General features: G+C 38.0%; 1 protein-coding gene across 1 annotated transcript; it reads right to left on the bottom strand.

Moving 5' to 3' along the window:
- Positions 1 to 1,160: 1,160 nt before the first annotated feature.
- Positions 1,161 to 19,598, bottom strand: LOC103700476 (NAP1-related protein 2-like). Its single transcript, XM_008782417.4, has 10 exons — positions 19,322 to 19,598; positions 18,355 to 18,477; positions 18,218 to 18,268; positions 17,989 to 18,060; positions 17,759 to 17,872; positions 17,600 to 17,661; positions 13,141 to 13,201; positions 12,790 to 12,846; positions 8,697 to 8,741; positions 1,161 to 1,424 (listed from the first exon to the last, which is right to left on the bottom strand). Exons 1-10 carry the CDS (start codon positions 19,445 to 19,447, stop codon positions 1,371 to 1,373), a joined length of 765 nt encoding a protein of 254 aa, XP_008780639.3. The 5' UTR covers positions 19,448 to 19,598; the 3' UTR covers positions 1,161 to 1,370.
- Between the last annotated feature and the right edge of the window lie 1,094 nt (positions 19,599 to 20,692).

Genomic DNA, 20,692 nt, shown 5'->3' with positions numbered 1-20,692 from the left:
AAGTCAAAGCATTAACAGTTTCATAATGAGCAATTTTGAACACCTTGGTTCCATTGTCTTTTTCTTAATTTTGCCATGGATATCGTTAATAAACCTAAAATAATTATTGAAATTAGTTGAGCGTGCCAGTTGAGTTGGTAAAGTCGCCTTTGTTGATCCGAGAGACTTCAGGTTTATCCCTCACCGAATAGGCAGGGCCTGTCCATCATAGTTCTCGAAAAATTACTGAAGTTAAGTTTTGAGTTTAACAATTACACAAAATAATATGAGAGATTGAAGATGATGCCTCCTACCGTGTATTTGTTTCTCAATTTTAAGCTTCCTTCTGTTTTTTGGTAGAAGATAACTGCCAAAATACCTGCACGGTGGGGGGTCAAGTAGGGTGATAAAATTTTTGTTCAACGAATTACCTTCATAATCTTTTGATTATTTCTTGCAACGTGTCAGAGGCAACATGAAACTGGGTTCACTTTTGCTTCATCCACGTTAGGTACGTAACATGCACTTCAGCTCGTGCAGATAATGAAATCTTAACTAAAAGTACACTGTACCGTTTCTCAAACAAACCATGCGTTACTGGAGAAAATTAATGCAAAACCGTACTTCACCTGCTCATGCTCATGGGATCCAGCAGGTCGTCATTCAATCTCTCCTCCATAAGTCCCCTAACGACCTGATTACAGTAGGGACCCCTTCCATGGTGAAGTATGGACTCGGTTCGACAGCTCTGGTGTCAAGCTTACAGGGATTCAGCAACAGGCCATGAACCTTGAGAACTCTGTAGATATCCGAGGAGAAACACAGGTTCTTCGCTTGCTCCCACGGGATATGCTCGACCAGGGCTCTCAACGTACCATAAAAATTGCATGAACATTGGAATAGAGACGGTAGTGTACCGGCAGCAGCATGATTCAATATGGTAAGTAGGTGAAATACAAACAGGTTACGTAAAAGGAAGTGCTCTAACAAGCCAAATTAAAAACCAGCAGCTTAACTTCTTCGCCCCATTTGGATTGAAATGCCACGTAGATCACCAGGGTGTTCCTCTTACAAAGGAGGTAAATTTAGTCATCACAATCTGGGGGAAAAAAATTAACTGGTATGCCCAGGAAACAACCAAAAAGCTCTACGGAAGAAAATAGAACACAGTACATGCAAGGTTAGAACAACCAAGAAGCCTACTATCATAATCTACAAGTTTAGCATAAGCAAGCAAAGACCTCTTCAGTTAAGGTCTGCAAAATAGAAGCCAAGAGAGCGACAGCTAACATCCTTTTCATCACATTCTAGCCCTACTGAAATGCTACTTCACTTGAGCCAGAGAAACATGCTAAGAAGCCAAAAATACAAGACAACAATGAATTATAAATTTAGCTGTCATCTTCATCAGCTTGATCATCATCCTCGTCTTCAAAGTCAGTGCCCTACAGACAAATAGATCAAGAACCCAGTCAAATACAGTCCTGTGGCCATCACATTCTAGATGTTAGCAGTTCCTTGACTGCACATTAATTGCTAATATACTAGGGCATGCAAAGAGAGGAATGACAAGGGGAATAATTTGGGTTTCCTGCAATGTCGAAGACTCCGTTATTCTGCATTGACAACAGCACATAAAGCTTCATTTATCTGCTCGAACAATAGTAAGTAGTTCATGATATCATTACAGTCCCAGTTAAGTAGTCACTTCATTCTGATGTCCGCTTCTACAGCCAGTCAGCTTAGGGACTTCAAGTAGTTCAGTAAAGATAAAGTTTACCTCATGATAAGAAGATGAATCACAATTCAACACCCTTAATGGTAAATGGGGAAGCAATACAAGATACATACAACACAAGATGACTAAAATACCAGTCTCATATGGTGTCTCCCAATATCAGACCATCTCCTACAAGAATTCATAGGAAGTTACTGAAAAGGAGGGGGAACTTCAAATACATAGTAGTACTTGAGATCTGTCCCCATTTCATGGACATGAACGTTTGTGTCAGATAAACGTTAATCAACAAACTGCGGGTTTGGACAACTAATTTGCTAATATTGAACTCTTTGAGTTGCTGAATTGAGCTTCTTTTGACCTTCATAGAATACTGAAGGACCAAATAAATAATGACTTCAGATTGCATTATCAAAGAGTCTGGATGTTTTTAGGGACTAGTGTTAGAATAAGTGGCTCATATTAAGTGGTATTCTTATTTGAGTGGTACACTGGTATTCTAACGGAGCGGAGCGAAGCGACGAGATATATTTATCTTTGGGATAATTATGTAATATTTTATTTTACCAGGGATGCTGATAAGGATTGGGACTCTAGGGTTAGGGTTTAGCTATAAATATCTTATAACCCATGTTATTTTGTGACAGAAGAGAAGTTACGGCCGTTTTCGCTCCCGTGGACGTAGGCACATTGCCGAACCACGTAAATTCCTGTGTTCAATTTCTTCTTCCTCTTCCTCTCTCAATTTCTGTGCATTGTTCTGTTCGCCGTTTGGATCCTGTATTTTCCGCAACAATTGGTATCAGAGCTACAAGGTGTTCACGTCGGTGCCGCGAGGAAAGGAAAAGTGATCTCCCGTTGGTGCTGCGGGCGATTTCTGATCCACGTGAAGGAAGGGGGGATTTGTTTTCTCTCTGTTTCACGTGAGGGGCTAAGGGGTTTGTGTCCTCTCTCCCAAGGCTCTCTTCCCAAGCCGTGGGTGTTAATTCTTGTGGGATCTCAGGGTTGTTCCCAAGCCGAGAACAACACACAGAACAAAAAAAAAAAAAAAACAAGGAGGAACTTCTTCTTCTTCCCGTCGCGTGGGTTCTTTTGGGCGTCTTCTTCCCAAGACAAAATCCCCACGGTGCTGTGGGTGATTTCTGCTTCACGTGAAGGGGGAAACTTTGCTTCACGTGGAAGGCTCATATTTTTTGGGTGTCTTCTCTTCCCAAAACGAGAAGAAGAACAGAGGAAGGAGCGTGAGAGAAGGAACGGAAGTCCAGTGGTTTCTTTTTTTGGGCGTTCTGTTTCACAGGAGGGGTTGTTCCAAGCCGTGGGAGGTTTTGCTTCAGGTGGTGGGTTGTTTCTCCCAAGGCGTCTTCTTCCCAAAACTGAAACCCAAGTTTCTTCTCCCTGTGGTGGTTCCTTGTTTGCGGCGGCTTCCGCGTGGAAGGAAGAAAAACTCCCTGTTGCAGTCCACGAGCGAGGAAGAAGAAGCCCCCGTGCGCCTGTGTCTGCCCGCGTCCTCCGGTTGCTGCGCCGTCGTGCACCCGTGCCCGTGACCGCACCGCCTCTGCCGCGTCTCCAACGCCGCGCGTGATAGATCCGGAAGAGGAGTCTCTCCCGTGCGCGTTCTGACCTAAGAAGAGGGGCGTTTCTGGTATTTTTTTATTTTTCATCAGATCCTATTTTTCTCTAATTTATTTTGCAAAAAGATAAGATTGTAGGGATGTCTTCTGCGAAGTTCGATGTGATAAAGTTCGATGGAACTGGGAATTTCGGGCTATGGCAGAGGAGGGTGAAGGATCTGTTAGTATCACAGGGTATGGTAAAGGCCCTGTACGGAAAGAAACCAGATGACATGGGTAATGCAGAGTGGAAGAAATTGGAGGCTAAGGCTGTTTCAAATATACGACTTTGTCTGGCTGATGACGTGATGTATCATGTCATGGACGAGGAATCGCCGGCAGCAATTTGGTCAAAATTGGAGAGTCGGTACATGTCCAAATCGTTGACGAACAAGCTCTATCTTAAGCAGAAACTGTACGGTCTTAAGATGATAGAGGGTGCTGATTTAAGCCAACATATCAACGTGTTCAATCAGATTATCAATGATCTGCAGCGAGTTGATGTGAAGTTTGAAGACGAAGACAAAGCATTGATGTTATTGCATTCTTTACCCGCTTCTCCTACGTACGAAAATTTGGTTACAACTCTGGGGAAAGGAGACCCTAGAGTTAGAGGACGTCATTGGAGCCTTGTTAGGTTTTCATCAGAGGAAGAAAGCCAGTGCTGAGAGTTCTCAAGGAGAAGGCTTAGTGGTGAAGGGTAACCAGGAGCGTGGAAGAAGCAACACAAGGAATGGATCAAATCGCAGTAAATCTCGATCTAAATCCAGGAAAAAGAAGAGCATAACGTGCTACAAGTGTGGAAAACAAGGTCACATAAAGCGGAATTGTCCTGAAAAAAGGAAGGGTAAAGATGATGACAGATCTGAAGGGTCCAAGTCTGCAAATATAGTGAAAGAAGACACAGAGAGCAGTGACGGTGATATACTTTCAGTTTCATCCAGTTCAGATCATCTCGCGGATTCTTGGATTCTAGATTCAGCATGTTCCTATCACATGACGCCCAATAAAGATTGGTTTGATACCTACAGGTTAGTTAATTCTAGTTCTGTTTTGATGGGTAATAATGCATCTTGCAAAGTCATTGGAATAGGGAATATCAGAATTACTATGTTTGATGGTGTGGTTAGAACGTTGTGTGATGTTAGACATGTTCCAGATTTGAGAAAGAATCTAATTTCATTGGGTACCTTAGACTCTAACGGATTTTGTTACAAGTCTCAAGGTGGAGTAATGAAGGTTAGTAGAGGTGCTATGGCAGTGATGAAGGGGCAGAAAGTAGCAGGGAACATCTACAGGTTGATAGGGACTACTGTTGTAGGTGGAGTTGCTGCTGCAGAATCTGAGTCTGATAATACAGTCTTGTGGCATATGCGTTTGGGTCATATGAGTGAACGTGGTATGCTAGAACTGCATAAAAGAAATTTCCTGAAGGGTGTTAAAACTTGCAAACTGGATTTCTGCAAGTATTGTGTTCTTGGAAAACAGAACAAGGTTCAATTCAGGACTGCCACGCACAAGACAGAGGGTATTCTTGACTATATTCATACAGATGTTTGGGGACCAGTTAGAGTAGCATCACGGGGTGGACATACATATTTCGTAACTTTTATTGATGATTTCTCGAGAAAGGTCTGGGTGTACTTCATGCAGCACAAGTCAGAAACGTTTGCCAAGTTCAAGTTGTGGAAAGCTGAAGTAGAGAATCAGACAGGAAGAAAGATCAAATGCCTCAGGTCAGACAATGGGACTGAGTACACAGATTCAAAGTTCATTGAGTTTTGTGAGCAGCATGGGATTAAGAGACACTTCACAGTACGCAAGACACCTCAGCAGAACGGTGTGGCGGAAAGGACGAACAGGACTATAGCTGAAAGAGCACGGTGTCTCAGGTTAAATGCAGGGCTTGCAAAGAACTTCTGGGCAGAGGCAGTGAATATGGCATGCTTCTTGATTAACAGGTCACCTAGGGCAGCACTAGATGGTAAGGTTGCAGAGGAGGTATGGACAGGTAATGAGGTAGACTACTCAGGTTTGAGAGTATTTGGATGTCCTGCCTATGTGCATATTCCTAGTGAGGAGAGGTCAAAGCTAGACCCGAAGTCTAGACAGTGTATCTTTCTGGGGTATCAGAAAGGGGTGAAAGGGTACAAGTTTTGGGATTCGAAGGCAAACAAGGTGGTGATCAGCAGAGATGTGGTTTTTGATGAGAAAGCCATGTTGAAAAGTACTCAACAAGAAGAGAAGCAGATGCCAGAAAGTTGCACTAGCAATAAGCAGGTGATGCAGGTGGAGTTAGAGAGTTCTGTCAAGGAAAATAATATTCAGAGTACAGAGACTTCTACCTTAGCCGATCAAGAGCAACATAATATAACCACAGATAGACCCAAGCGTACTATCAAGCCACCAACTAGGTATGGTTTTGAAGATTTGGTTTCCTATGCATTAATCACTAGCAGTGGAGATCCTACTACTTTTCAGGAGGCAGTACACAGCCAGGAGAAGAGTAAATGGATGGGTGCTATGATGGAGGAGATGGAATCCTTGAATAAAAATCAGACATGGAAGTTGGTGGAGCTTCCAAAGGGGAAGAGAGCGATAGGATGCAAGTGGGTGTTCAAGAAAAAGGAAGCAGTATCAGAAAAAGAAGGGGAAAAGTTCAAGGCACGTCTGGTAGCAAAGGGATACTCACAGAGAGCTGGGATTGACTATGATGAGATTTTCTCCTCAGTGGTCAGACACACTTCCATCAGGGTAGTGTTAGCATTGGTAGCACATTACAATATGGAGTTAGAGCAGATGGATGTAAAGACAGCTTTTCTTCATGGTGAGTTGGAGGAGCAGATTTACATGCAGCAGCCAGAAGGGTTTTCGGAACCTGGACAGGAGCACTTAGTCTGTAAATTGAGAAAGTCACTTTATGGGCTAAAACAGTCTCCGAGGCAGTGGTACAAGCGTTTTGACTCCTACATGATTCGGATTGGCTACAGAAGATGTGAGTATGACTGTTGTGTTTATGTGAGGAGCCTTGATGATGGTTCTTTTATTTTTCTGTTACTTTATGTTGATGATATGCTGATTGCTGCGAAGAGTATAAATGAAGTCAACAAGTTGAAGATTTTGTTGAGTAGAGAGTTTGACATGAAGGATTTGGGCGCGGCCAAGAAGATTCTTGGGATGGAGATTCGCAGGGACAGAGATTCCAGGAAATTGTGGTTATCTCAGGGTAGTTATATACAAAAGGTGTTGGAGAGGTTCAGCATGGGTAATGCGAAGCCAGTGAGCACACCTTTAGCGAATCATTTCAGATTGTCTACCTCACAGTGCCCAAAGACAGAAAAAGAAATTGAAGACATGTCAAAGGTTCCATATGCTAGTGCAGTGGGGTGTCTGATGTATGCTATGGTTTGTACCAGGCCGGATTTGGCGCATGCAGTTAGTGCAGTGAGCAAGTTTATGGCGAATCCAGGGAGACAGCATTGGGATGCAGTCAAGTGGATTTTCAGATACTTGAGGAGTACTACAGACCATGGTATCATGTTTGTCAGACAGCAGGATGATCCTTCAGTCATAGGGTATGTTGATGCAGATTATGCAGGGGACTTGGATGACAGGAGGTCGACTACAGGCTATATATTCACTCTTGCAGGAGGGCCTATCAGTTGGAGGTCCATGGTACAGTCTCTAGTTGCACTATCTACGACTGAGTCAGAGTATATGGCAGTGGCTGAGGCTGCCAAGGAAGCATTGTGGTTAACGGGATTAGTCAAGGAGCTGGGTGTTCAGCAATGTGGAGTTCAGTTGCATTGTGACAGTCAGAGTGCGATCTATTTGGCGAAGAACCAGGTGTATCATGCGAGAACCAAACACATAGATGTGAGGTATCACAAGATCAGGGAGTTGGTTTCTTCCGGTGACATATTGCTTGAGAAAGTTCACACTTCTGAAAATGCAGCAGATATGTTGACAAAACCCGTTACTGCAGACAAGTTCAAGCATTGCTTGGACTTGGTTAACATCTCTAGGTGCTAGAGAGGATGTGTTCCAACCTATCAGCGTCAGGTGGTATCCCAGGTTATTTTTTCTCCTAAGGGGTGAATATTCGCCAAGGTGGAGATTGTTAGAATAAGTGGCTCATATTAAGTGGTATTCTTATTTGAGTGGTACACTGGTATTCTAACGGAGCGGAGCGAAGCGACGAGATATATTTATCTTTGGGATAATTATGTAATATTTTATTTTACCAGGGATGCTGATAGGGATTGGGACTCTAGGGTTAGGGTTTAGCTATAAATATCTTGTAACCCATGTTATTTTGTGACAGAAGAGAAGTTACGGCCGTTTTCGCTCCCGTGGACGTAGGCACATTGCCGAACCACGTAAATTCCTGTGTTCAATTTCTTCTTCCTCTTCCTCTCTCAATTTCTGTGCATTGTTCTGTTCGCCGTTTGGATCCTGTATTTTCCGCAACAACTAGCAACTACTACAATTGTATTGCTAAAGGGTGATGGGTGCCTGTTAAGTTATTTCACCAGATGTTGGAGATAACTAAATTCTAGATTCTGTTGATGTTGGGAGCATGTTCACGGTGGAGATGCAGTTGCAACATTGCTGTGAGATAATATTTTTTTACTGACCTATAGGAAGAAGATCATGGAGGGCAGTATCTAATGTATCATAGATATGGACTTGAAGGAGAGTCCCAGTCATGGTTGTTTGACTTTGCTTTCCCCTCTCTTTTTTCCTTAGCTGATTGAGATTAGGTGTAACATTTAAAATAAAAAATGGCGAAAAATCCATAAGAAGTCTTTAATTTTTATAGTTTAATGAGGTTAAGTCAGTCAATACTGCAATACAAAGTAGAAAAACGTGTATCACAGAAAATGGTGGGAATTCCACATAATAAGATTTGGCGTTTAGCTTGATTGAACTGAATTTACACTTTTGTTTGTTGCAGCATAGGAAAGATCAGTTCTTTTTAAGGTATTACTTTTGCTTCAGAATATAAAGGCATAATTAATGGTTCACACAGGAGAACAGAAAACAACTATACACAATATTTAACAGATTCTGCTGCATCTTATCATTTATCTACCTTTTTCAAGTTTAATTTTAAGGTGAATAAGCTATTCCTTATTAAGATTACTATGCAAGGTGACTAATAGTCCATCAAGTGTCAAGACTCATCTGGAGTCTGCACATGTCTAAATTTATTCACAAAGATTTAAGGTGCCCAAAATTTATTTACCAGTTGACAGAGTTACAAAACCATGAGAAGCTAGAATCTAGCAAAGGCTGTTCCATTGACTAAGAGAATAAGCGCATTAAACAAGAAGTAGCAATTACACAGAGACAAGAAACATAACTACCTCTTCATCATCTTCGTCTCCATCAAAATCCTCCTCGTCAGCCTCCTGCACCAGCAAGGTATAACAGCATATTAAATCTGGGGGTAACTCTCTCACTCCCTCCCATGAAATTCGCATGTGCAAATGCACATTGGACCCGAAATTTATTTTCACTAAAATAAAGAGAGAGAAATCAAGCTCTAAGTAGTTTAACTATCAGGTTCCATAGCTCCAAATGGTTTCTAAGCTCCAAGTATTAGAATGCTAACCTTCTTCCTTAAGATGTTTGCAAGGATTGTTTGTTAAATTTTCCTTTTACTTGGCTCTGGTTGGAGTTTTTTAATTTAGCATTACTTGCCTAAATATACAGGTCCCTACAAAAAATCCCCCCCAGGTTCAGTTCAAACTCAAGAGGTGGAGATAATGCGTCCAATTGGAAGGTCTTAAATTTAATGGATTTTATGCCAACTCACAGTTGAGAAGCATCCCTCTAAGTTACCTGAAAGACAGAGAGAGAGAGAGAGAGAGAGAGGCTCCCTCTAAGGAAGGAGGAGAAGAGAACAGAGATGGAAAAAGAAAGGAGTGGAGGAAGACAAAATAAAGAGCCCAAAAACATCAATAAATCGATAATTCCATTAATTTTTCTAATGCAAACATCATTTGAATTCTAAAGAGAAAATAATTCCAAATTTCTTAATAATTTTCAGCCATTCAATGATGGATGGCTAAGATTAATCAATTCCATCTCTAGACAACAACTAACTTCTTGTATGATCCTTTAAATCAATAATTCCAGAATTATATGAGGTACAATAGTAGGCATGCAGTTGTTGAATCCAGCAGTGCAAGTTTTGTTCTTTTTTTTTTAAAAAAAAAAAACACCGAGTGAGGATCCAGATTCCAGATTGAAGAGGATCCAAGCTCTTTGGAAACCTCCCACCAAAAAGCTTAGGTGGAAACACTTTTGGGATTCAATAATTAGGATTAACTCGGAAAATGTAATGATCAAGATAGCTTCCAGACAAAAATGATATTGATGCTATACAGAAGATGGGAAGCCTGGATAGAAGATAGATCTAGAGAAGCAAGATATAATGGAGCAATATTAGAGTCCCAACTACGTCCGTTAAGAATTTCCTATAAAAAAACAAAAACTATGACGTTAACCAGAGAGGAAGGGATGGATGAGGAATTCTATCCAGACACAATGAGGCCATAAAAATTATTTTCACTTTAAGTTTTTACAAAAATCAATGGATTTGTTTTATTACATTCAAAGGTACAGATTGCTCCTGGACAAAAATTATTGGCGCTTTCATATATAGTGTAGATACCTATCTCGATATATTTGGTACAAACACTAAATAAGAAAGTTTAGTATTTACTATGAAAATCTTTCTAAATTGGAGGATTCACATTAGTTTACTAATTCACATCAAGTTTAGTTTTTCAAGATTAATTAGCGTATTCCTCACCAATCATTAGAATCTCATAATTGGAATTGACTTCTCTAGAATCTAATACAATAAAACACAAAAGGAGTCGGCCAGCCTCAGGGCTTGAAGCTACATCTCACAAAACACTCACCTCCCAACCCACCCCAAAAAATTATCATTCGCTCTCTTCTCTTTCTCACACAAATCACCAACACCACCACCACTCCCCCCCCCCCCAAAAAAAAAAACAGAAAAAGGTGCTGCTCTCTAGAATTCTACTGAAATAATACTTTTCCAATTTTCTTTCTTTAATTAGGATACTCAATTATCCAGAACTCTTTTAAATTAATATTAATGTTCTATAATTAACGAGATTCATGGATTAAAAAATAACATAATAAATAATATATTATTGTTAAAATATAAATATTTTCTTGCATATATTTAAAATATCTTGTGTGCTCTCCATTTTTAATGCATTCTTCTCACTCATAATTTTTTTTATAAAAGAACCTCACCATGCAAGTGCATTGTACATGCATATTTGAGAATTTGAGTCGCTAAAATCTGAGTAAATCTCTTTGTCGAGGATTTCTGTTGGCGATTAGGTCTCAAATCCAATAAATGGGACTTGCAGCCTGCAATTCTGAAGTCTGGGCATGTGCAAACATATTATTAGTGAAGGAAAAGGTCTTAGGGCTCCTTCCTCTCTTTCTCTTATTCTTTCTCATATTCGACTCTTTTTGTCTTAATATTTCTTTTCTATTTTCTTTTCTTTCTCTAAGACTTCTTTTCTTCTTGCTGTTCCAATTCCTTGTTCTCTTTATATCTCTCCACAGTTCATCAAATCAAAAAACAGGTCTAGAACGAATTTGTTACAATTTTCATCTCCACTTCAAAATAACAGTCAGATTCAAGGCATTTGATCAATCATAAAAGGAAAACATTAAGACGAACTGCAAATAAACCAAAAGGAAAAAGAAGAAGCAGAAGCAATAGCTTGCCTTTAGATTCTTATGAAGAGATGAATGAGAGGTAAAGATGGAAGGCCAAGTAAAGAAGGATGAAGGCTGGTCACAGAAGCCACCTATTAGTTTTCTTCTACTTGACCTCTTTCTTTGCAGAGGCCAAAATCCATTGGTCTAGAAGCTGAAGTCCACCAGGCTAAAAGCTTAAAGCCAGGATGCTTTGGAAATTTGAGACCAACTAAATTTGGATGAGGGGAGGATTTGGAATTAGATGGAAACTCGAGAACTTGGGCGATATTTTATTGGTATTTTGAGCAAGCATAGAATGCTAAAGTGCCAAATAGAAAAGTAGAAGTCTTTACAAGATAGTTTAGATGGATGGGATTCGTCCAATTAGATTCAAGGGTCCAGATCACTCTTGGACAGAAATTATTGGCACTCACACATATGCGCATATAAGGTTTTAAATCTTGTGGGATGGGGCCATCCTGGTTTTCCCATGGAACAATCATCCCACCCCATCTCAATACTTAGGCCATGAGATGTCGCAAGACGTGCCAATTGGGATGACAGCGGACAATCCCATCCCAACACTTGGGATGGTACCCCATCCTAGCATCCCACAGGGTGTCCTACCATAGATTTGTATACATGCACTAAGTATACATACCTACATACATACATATATGTACATAGAGAGAAAGTTGGACAACAAACTTTATATTAACTCCCCGAAAAAGGTCAATGATAGAATATCGAAATACAAGATCAAAATAATCAAACATGATCTATACTATAAAAATGCCTAGAAACCAAAGTTTATGTGTTTTCTTGGTCTCTAACCTAATCATCATGTAGGTGTCAAAATGATGGTTTTGATAACAAGATGTTGTTTTACTATGATCTAATCATCAAAACCTAGTGAACTCAAATCTACCCATATTTTAAAATATGTAGATCATGCTGCATAAACTGGATTTCCAATTTATATGCCCTATCATATATTTTATCACACATGTAATTGCCACCAATTATTTTGTAGCGAGTTGATGCGTAGGTTAGAAACCACCAAAATATATGAATTTGGTTTTTAGGCATTTTTTGTAGTATAGATCAAGTTCAATGATTTGGATCTTCAATTTTGATGGTCTATCATTGACTTCAAAATTGCTAAACTCCTCTTTTGCAAGGAGTTAACGTAAAGTTTATGTGTGTGTATTATATATATACTTATATACAGAGATACACTAGAATCCAACGGTCGACCATACATATATACAGATCTGGTCAATTTTGACGGATGATAGCATTTCGACATTGATGATTCGCAAAATTGGATATGATCTGCTACCTCTAAACCTCTTGTAAACCAAATTTCATGTGATTGGAGATTCCTAGCCTATATATCGAGCGGCCAAAAAGAGCATTGTATAATGTTATTTAAATTGTTCATTTTTGACCACTCGATACATAAGCCAAGGCTCTCCAAATCACATAAAATTTGGTCTATAAGAAATTTAAAGATAGCAGATCACATCCAATAGTTCGGATCATCGATTTTGGCCACCCATTGTTTGCTCAAGATTGACCAGATCTAACTTCAAATATGGTTGATTGGATTCTAGTCTACCTTATACAATATACAATGAACTTACCGATACAAAAATAAATCCTAGGTACCAAAAGAAGCAAACATAAGTAACAACTCACATTGTTGAAGTACTTCAAAGGATTGGGCCACAAATCTTCCTTGATTATCTCAGCCACCTGCACATTTATGAGCTACAAGATAACTTTCACACTGGATTAAAAAAAAAATCTGATGAAATATCCTACAAGAAATTAGATAAAAGAGAAAACAGGTAAAGCTGGCTTGATTCGATCTACATTAACAACAAAGATCAGCAAGATGAAGGACAGCACATCATACTATGGTAGACCCATATGTTGTTATCATTAAGTATCACATCATACATGAATCATGAACTATAAAAAATTGTTTTAAGTGAAGCAGAAACAAGAAAGTAATGATCTGCCCGATTACATCTTTAGAAAACTTGCCTCATCAGAAAAACCTTCTGAGATACTTTTCTGCTGAGTTTCACCAAACCAGCTAAAGAAACTGCATCATTAGATAAAAGAAATAAGATACAAGGAGCATAAATTGCATTAATATGTTAAATTAATGACTCACAAGATCAATTTTTGTATGAATAGTTAAATTCCACAGGCCAATTGTTGTGTCTGTGTAAGTTCTGATGTGCAACAAGACATTGCAAGTTGTTCAAATATTATGTCAACTATCTTCCTTATTTTTCAAAGTCTATACTCCACACCATCGATAGTATCTTTGCACAAAAAATGCTACTCATAAAAAAATGTTAGTAGTATCAAACACAAGTATGGTGCCCAAAAATTCAATACTCTCATGCTCCTCACTGATAATTCAACTATTCCAAAGAATTGTTCGACCGCTGGATGCATGATTCAAACCATCTTTATAATTTCATGGCTCTTGACTAGCATCAGGGTCTAGGATGTCAATATTATGCCACAACATAGAAGGGCCCTTAAAAGAAAGTTCTTGCCTAGAGGCAAAATACTGGACCAAAATTATGAAGAAAAAGTTCATAATTTAGGGTGGGAGACAGCACCACAAACTGGACTGAATGCCCAGTACCAATGACCCTAATTAAAACAGAATTACCAAATAAGATTCTCGGGTAGTATTATACAGCCCCTTTCTAAATTAGAGGCCAACCTTTTTAGCATTTTTAGGGCTGATTTAATTTCAGACCAGATCTAAAGTTAATATTGGAATATAAGTTGCATCCAAGCTTTTTCAATATTGAGGAAACAAGGAGAGGAGAAAGAAGTGGATGAAGAAGTTATGCAAGGTGAAACGAAAAATGAGGCAGACAAGGTTTCAAAAGTAAAAGTTTTTTTTATTCCCTAAACTTCTCTCTAACCTCACATAATAAATAGGTCCTTTTAATGGCAAACATTAATCAAATAAAAATTGAAAAAGGATTGGAATGAGGCATACATACACCTAAATGAGATGGGGCTCTGCTGTCCTACCCCACAACTGTAGGAGCAAAACAAAAAGTCCCATGGTAATTATAATCTAAATTGCCACATCATGACTAAGTGGAGCCCTTCAGACCTGAGATTACGTTATCTAATTTCCACCACTAAAGATCCAGGAAATGGATCTAATGACTAAATATTGGAATCTACAATGACACCCCCACTCACATCATTGAACCTAAAAAATGATGAATTTATTGAGTTTGTCTACAAAACAAATTCATAGGCACCTTGAACTATCTTCTAATAATGATAAGAACAACACAAATTACTAGTATCAACAAATACACATAATACATTGTTAGTCATATTAAATAACTTGACCGAGTTGATCTTGCCATGAGACCACTTGTATGTATCACTTGAACATAAATTCTAGATAAAAGCCATAACTTTTTGGCTGTCCAACTTGTCAAGATTCAAGACTTTTATATATAGCAACTCTACGATAGAAAACAGGAAGTACATCGGGAAATAATAGGTCTTAGATTACCACAGTGTGTTGTTCCCAGAATTTGAGGTCAGTTTTGATCAGTATTTCTATTAAATGAATCAAATGATGTGGCTTGGGTCTCAACTTAGTGCTATTTCAATTTAAGATAAATAATCCAAAGATACTTTCTCAATATAAGTAAAATGAAATTCCTTCAAGAAGTTACAGAAAGAGGAAAAATAAATCCAAGAATTAAACTATCAAACTACTAAGGTAATGTTTGATTTTTCTTTTTTATATGTCAACAATTGTGACATGTTGAGGGTTTCCAATCTACCACATGGAAGGAAGTATTACAAGAAAATAAGAACACTGTAAGCATGCAATAAATAAACTTCACAACCGATACCATATTTTGTTTTAAATGGATACGGATACCAACAAGATGCCAGATTTGCATCCATATTTTGTTTTAAATGGCTTTAGTACGAATTGGATATCGACAAATACAGCACTAATAAAGTTGTAAGTTGGATAGTTAAATGTTATGGATAAGATTTTATTCCACTTTATTTTTTCAATTTGATGTACATAAGCTTCCTAACCTCCTTTTATTAATTTTCCTACAACAAACAAATGGTCATACAAGAAAACAACAAAGACATAATCGGACCAACTTAATCATCTGACTTATTTAGTGGATCCCAACAATTATGCTACGTTACATACTTTGGATTTAAAAAACTGATTATTAAGCTGATATTTAAGGATGCAATGTAGGAAATCAAAGATGTCACTATACGGACCAAAGATTAAATTAAAGATATGTTTATGTTGTTGCTTATTTTGCTTTGGAGTTACGAGAGCTATATTAAACTAAATGGAATTACAAACAAAATTGAATATTCAGAGATGGAACGGGTGTATCCAGATATCTGTTTTTCTAAAATGGAAACAAATACAAATACAGATAGTAGTTGGATATAATTTGCACTCATATCTAGATGGATTCAGATATAGAAATGGATTATGATAATATTTGATCCATTTCACCCCTACCTAAAGCTAACTAGCCCTAAACTTGTGGGCCTGAATGAATTTGGGCTGGGCTCGAGCTTGGAAACATTTCTAACAATGAATTGGCCCTAATTTAAGGCTGAACCAACCAAAAAAAATCACTCACAGTCAGGTGGAGCTTGGGTCTAGGATTTTTGGGACAAGCTTGGGCGTTAATTTTCAAAATTAGGCCAAAGTTGGGCCTCAGCCCAACCTGGTACAACATGTCACATTGGCACTCCTATCCACACTCCTTATCCCTTCCTTTTAAAATCGGTGCATATGTTTATATTCTATCAAACAAATCTCTGCCAAGAACTGCCCTTGATCAAGTAAGGAAGTCCAGCACACAACCTTTTCAAAAGAAGTGATGTCATTCTTTCAAGGATTTGATCAACTAGAGGTATGAAAGCCCTTTTAGCAACTGTCTCAATAAAACTTCCCTCTATAAAAGACCAAAATTATCAGAAGTTACATCTTACATCTCTACGGTTATAGAGCAAACTATGGGGAATGTGTCTCCATCCCAGAGTCCAGCATTACAAGGCCTAGACCTTTTCAACTAAACTTTGTTAATGATTAGCATTTTCTCATAATCACAAGCAACTCTATTTCTTTGCCCTTCTTTCTTTCTAAGAATTTCTTTACCCTTCCCTAATGGGTGGCACCTCCAGTGGGCTCTCATTCTTGAAAGAAATCCATGTCCTTGTTTTTTTATCACTCTCTCTTCTATTGGTTTGTTTGTGTCACGTGGATCATGAATGAGGAGTCTGGCTTTTCACATAAGTCTATTAAATTTAAACCTCTCATATCCATTCATTTTCTTTAAAGTTGATTTAAAAATCTTTGGTTCTTTTTATAAGTTCCATCCTTTGTTTAATATATACCTTTTACACTGGAGGCCATTGTCTTTACAAGATATTTCCATTTACTTTTTCTTCGCCGCGCAAAAAAGGATGCGGGGATCATTCCTAGATCCGCCATTGCTTAGCCACCAATAGGTGGTGATTAGTGAAATTGAGAATTGAGAATGCAAAGACACTTACACAAAACAAAAGGTTCCAAAATTACTAACCACATGCCCCTAATTAGCAGCATGTCCCAAATTATTAGCATCCCTCATAACACATTAGAATGCTACGTTCCATCTCCCACATACAAAAGGTTGCCAGCCAAATATTAATCAATGAATGGGCCTAGACTGCATCCATTGCTACTTTCCTTGGCAATCAACCTAACAAATGAGCAGAAATCTGCCTTGCCCCAATGTTAATGAAATTTGCATGATGCACGAATTTCACTGGCAAAGCCAGCAAATGGGCCATGTTAACTTTCTTTATGCCTATGAGACACTCTTGTAACAAGGGCAGCATGCATTGATTCCTGCCTACAAGTTCCAAAGTTTCACATGACTAGATTCAGAAACCCTCCATCAGACATACCACAGAACTTGTGGATTAGGTTCATAAATGTCCCAAAGTAGATAATGTACAATAACAACAAGAATTTTTCGACGTCAAGAATACATTATCGCATATTTTCAAATTCTTCAGTTTAAATTGTCCCATCATGCAGCTCTAAGCAAAGAAATAGAGAGCTACACTAACCCCATGTGTGACAATTCATGGAAGAACAATATAATTTATAGATGTCTGCCATGAAAAAATAGCCTTGCATCCAATGATTCCATGGAAGACAAAATAACATGGGTCATAAGCATGTATAATACTATTGGTAGCCAAAAGTCGAAAGCATAGTTATAAACAAGGTAACCCAAAACTTCAGATATACCAAGTATGTTTCACCATATCGATGCAGTAAAATTTATAGCAATTAAGCTACATTGATAAATATCATTGAAGATTGCAACAAAAAAAATGGTAAGCTCAGTAATATCGCTTTGCATTAAGATAGAAACAAGGTAGGGATATTAAAACCAACCTCTCCTCAGGAAAGGGTCGTTTATTTCCATTCTTCTCATGAGCCACACCATTTGCGGTATTCTTCAAATATAGTAGTGAAGAAACATTAGTTGTGACATTCACATCAGGTTATAAGTCAGAATATAGACCATAGTGTTCTTGAAGAGATTGCCCTTACCATCCCCTCCTTCCACTTGATTGTTGTACTAGTTATGTTAGTTGTTCCTTCATCAAAGAAGGAATATGTCTTTTTAAGGCTTCTATCTTCAAAATAAGGGTTGGGGGAGAAGTTCTGAACATCACAAAAACCATATCAGAGAAACAAAGCAAGTTACTGAATATATTAAATCACAGAAGGGGAGTTAATATCAGCTAAAGCACAAGCAGACAAATAAAAAGAACACTCACAAAAGTTATGGAGTAGCCTGACTTCAAATCTTTAAAATCTTCCACGTCTAACGATTCCAGGTACTTAAAAATCTGCATGTCCAAGAATAAAGTTATAGATAAATGTGGATCAACATCTAGTTGCAGTACGAATTCCATGGGTGATAGCATAAGCCATAAACAAATTCTAAGGATGATATGATCAAAATTTGAACTAAAATTTGCAAATATTTCAGTAATGGCAGCAGACCTTTTGATCTTCTTCACTCAGAAGATTACTAAGTGCTGGATGGCTCAGAAACTGCAAAGTTGAGTAAAAACTATTTGAATGACAATTTGTTCAATTACCAATAGCAACTGAAACATAACTGCAGATGGAAAACATACCGCAGTCAACCAGAAGTCTGGAATATATTTGATGATGTCATTCCGCTTCCTGTAAATAGGTCCGCGTATTTCATTATATTTCTGTTCCACCTCCAAAACTTTATCACTTGCTTCCTCATTGACCTGTAAAACGCAACAAGTTAGAAAAGCAGAAAGGGAGGGAAGAAGATGCGCTTATTAAGGTACTTGGGCCTCTGTGTTCCCTCATATGTGAAGAGTCAATGCTAAATTGGCCGGCATTTGGCTCTCACCATAAACATTAAGTGCATATATTCTAGACCAACAAGAATATAAACAAAAATCATAAAATGGATGGTGGTCATATAAGAGCAGCAGTACATACCCAAGAACATTACTCGATGATTGTTTTTCCTTTCTGAATAAAGTCGGCAACTTTTAGATATCAAAACTACAAATTTAATGAACTCTTTTTTTGGTGCAAGAACATACAAAAGAAATTATAAATTAGAAATCTTATTTCAGCAACAACAGGGCACTAATTATAAAGTGATTTTATTCTCAAAATTATCCAATTTCATGGCCGTCTGAAAACCTTTCATGGATAATTTAAATTGTTAAAAATACACAGACCATTGCGTATTGCCACAACTAAAATACTGCATACCCTCACAAACCGAAATTAAGCAAAATTCTCTTGGTAAAGAAATAAATTCATCGTACTGACGCATCCAAAAAAGCAAATTTTAATTAAAAAATCCAGATTTCCTTACCAAGAATCATCAGTTTTTAACTGTCCAACCATCAAGCTGAAGCGGAGAGCCAAATAAATTATAAGATCTCGGTAGTAATTCTCTTACAAGTAAACAATATATCTACAATTGATACATCAAAAATTCGAAACAGGTGCTCGAATTCCTTCCAAATTCTCCCTTCAAAAAAGGAAAAAAAAACACAAACAAGAAAATACAAAAAGGTGAAAGCTTTCGAAGAAAACGGAGGCCATTACCCTCTCCAGCTCGTCCTGAATCTCCTGGAGCTTCTCTATCGAAAGCACGAGCTCGCCGTCGATGTGATCAGAGTCCTCCTCCCCTCGCTCCGCGAACTTGGCCTTCTTCCCCTTGTCCACCACCATCTCTCCCAATCCTCGATCAAACCCTAACCCTAATTCGCCCGCACCGTTCACCGTCGGCCTTCAGTGCGTCAGAGAGAGTTAAATAGGAGAGAAGGGTGGGGGGTTTTAGCCAACGGAGAGAAAGAACCGGCGAAGCGCCTTCTTTTTCTTTGCTAAAGTCGGAGCCGCGGCGTATTATTTAATATAGGATTGTTTTGCATTAATACCCTTCTACAAATTCAAATTTATGTAAATACCCTCTAAACTAATATTTATTTATGTACCTTTATAAAAATATTATTTTTGCATAAATACCCCTAATATAACAGTTCTCTTAACACACACCGTTAATAAAAACTATATTTATTTTAATTAAAAATAAAATAGAATTTTAAAATTATTATTTTTTCAATCAGGAACACTTTATAAATATTTCTTTTTATATATCTATCTATTAAGAATATTTTAGATATTTTAATTGAAACCATTACTTTTTTAATAACATTAAATGGCATTGGTATATATGCAAAAATAAGAATAAAAAAAATAAAATGATAGAACAAGTGTTTACGGAGATATACATGCAAATATCACTTTTAGAAAAATATCAATTTGATATGTACGAGGACATCCATGCAAAAAGAAAAAACCGTGTTGGATGAACCCAGGGTCTGGTCACCCGCAGCACAGTGGCGTCCCTTTTTTTCGTCCACGCGGGGCGGTCGGAAGGCGCGAGGAACAGGAAAAGGGTTGAGGGTGAGTCGGCAAGGGTGACCGGATTCGGGGTGCAGGCCGGGCCCGCCTCGTGGGCTCCACGGGGGGGTTTGTCTCGGGCCGGTGGATTGAGGTGGCTCTTTTGTATCTGATTCATCAGATATGAGAGAATTAAACGGCTGCGATTCTTTGAACGATTAAAAATATTTTTATTATTATATAATTTAATTATTTTAACATTGGAAGATAAAATTATCTCAGCTATGTTTATCGGTTCCAGATATATGTAGTTGTTACTAATAACTTGGATTTAGGACATGCTTGTACTACTTTGCAATTTATTCTCTTCAATAACTTAGATGAGAGCAAAAAAATTAAAAATATTATAAACTATAAATTGAATTATTGATATTTAGAAAAATTGTACTAAAAGGAAGTCAAAAACAATTTATATGATATTACATAGTATTCATGGTAAAGAAATAAAAATAAATGATTGTTTTCAAGCCAAAGTGTCAAATATAAATTTTAAAATAGTATATAAATACAACA

The sequence above is a fragment of the Phoenix dactylifera genome, chromosome 12 (genome assembly GCF_051530095.1).
Source record: "Phoenix dactylifera cultivar Ajwa chromosome 12, Ajwa_hap1_PhDact_Kaust_v1.1, whole genome shotgun sequence".
Lineage (NCBI taxonomy): Eukaryota > Viridiplantae > Streptophyta > Magnoliopsida > Arecales > Arecaceae > Phoenix > Phoenix dactylifera.
Note: the sequence above shows the minus strand (reverse complement) of the source record. Positions and strands in the feature narration are given on the sequence as shown.

Coding starts and splice junctions, on each gene's coding strand:
- LOC103700476 (XM_008782417.4), bottom strand. CDS start 19,447: ATGGTGGTGGACAAGGGGAAGAAGGCCAAGTTCGCGGAGCGAGGGGAG. Junction 13,202..17,599: donor CGACCCTTTCCTGAGGAGAG/GTTGGTTTTAAT, acceptor CTAATGATGCAG/TTTCTTTAGCTGGTTTGGTG. Junction 1,425..8,696: donor GAGACGAAGATGATGAAGAG/GTAGTTATGTTT, acceptor ATTTGTCTGTAG/GGCACTGACTTTGAAGACGA.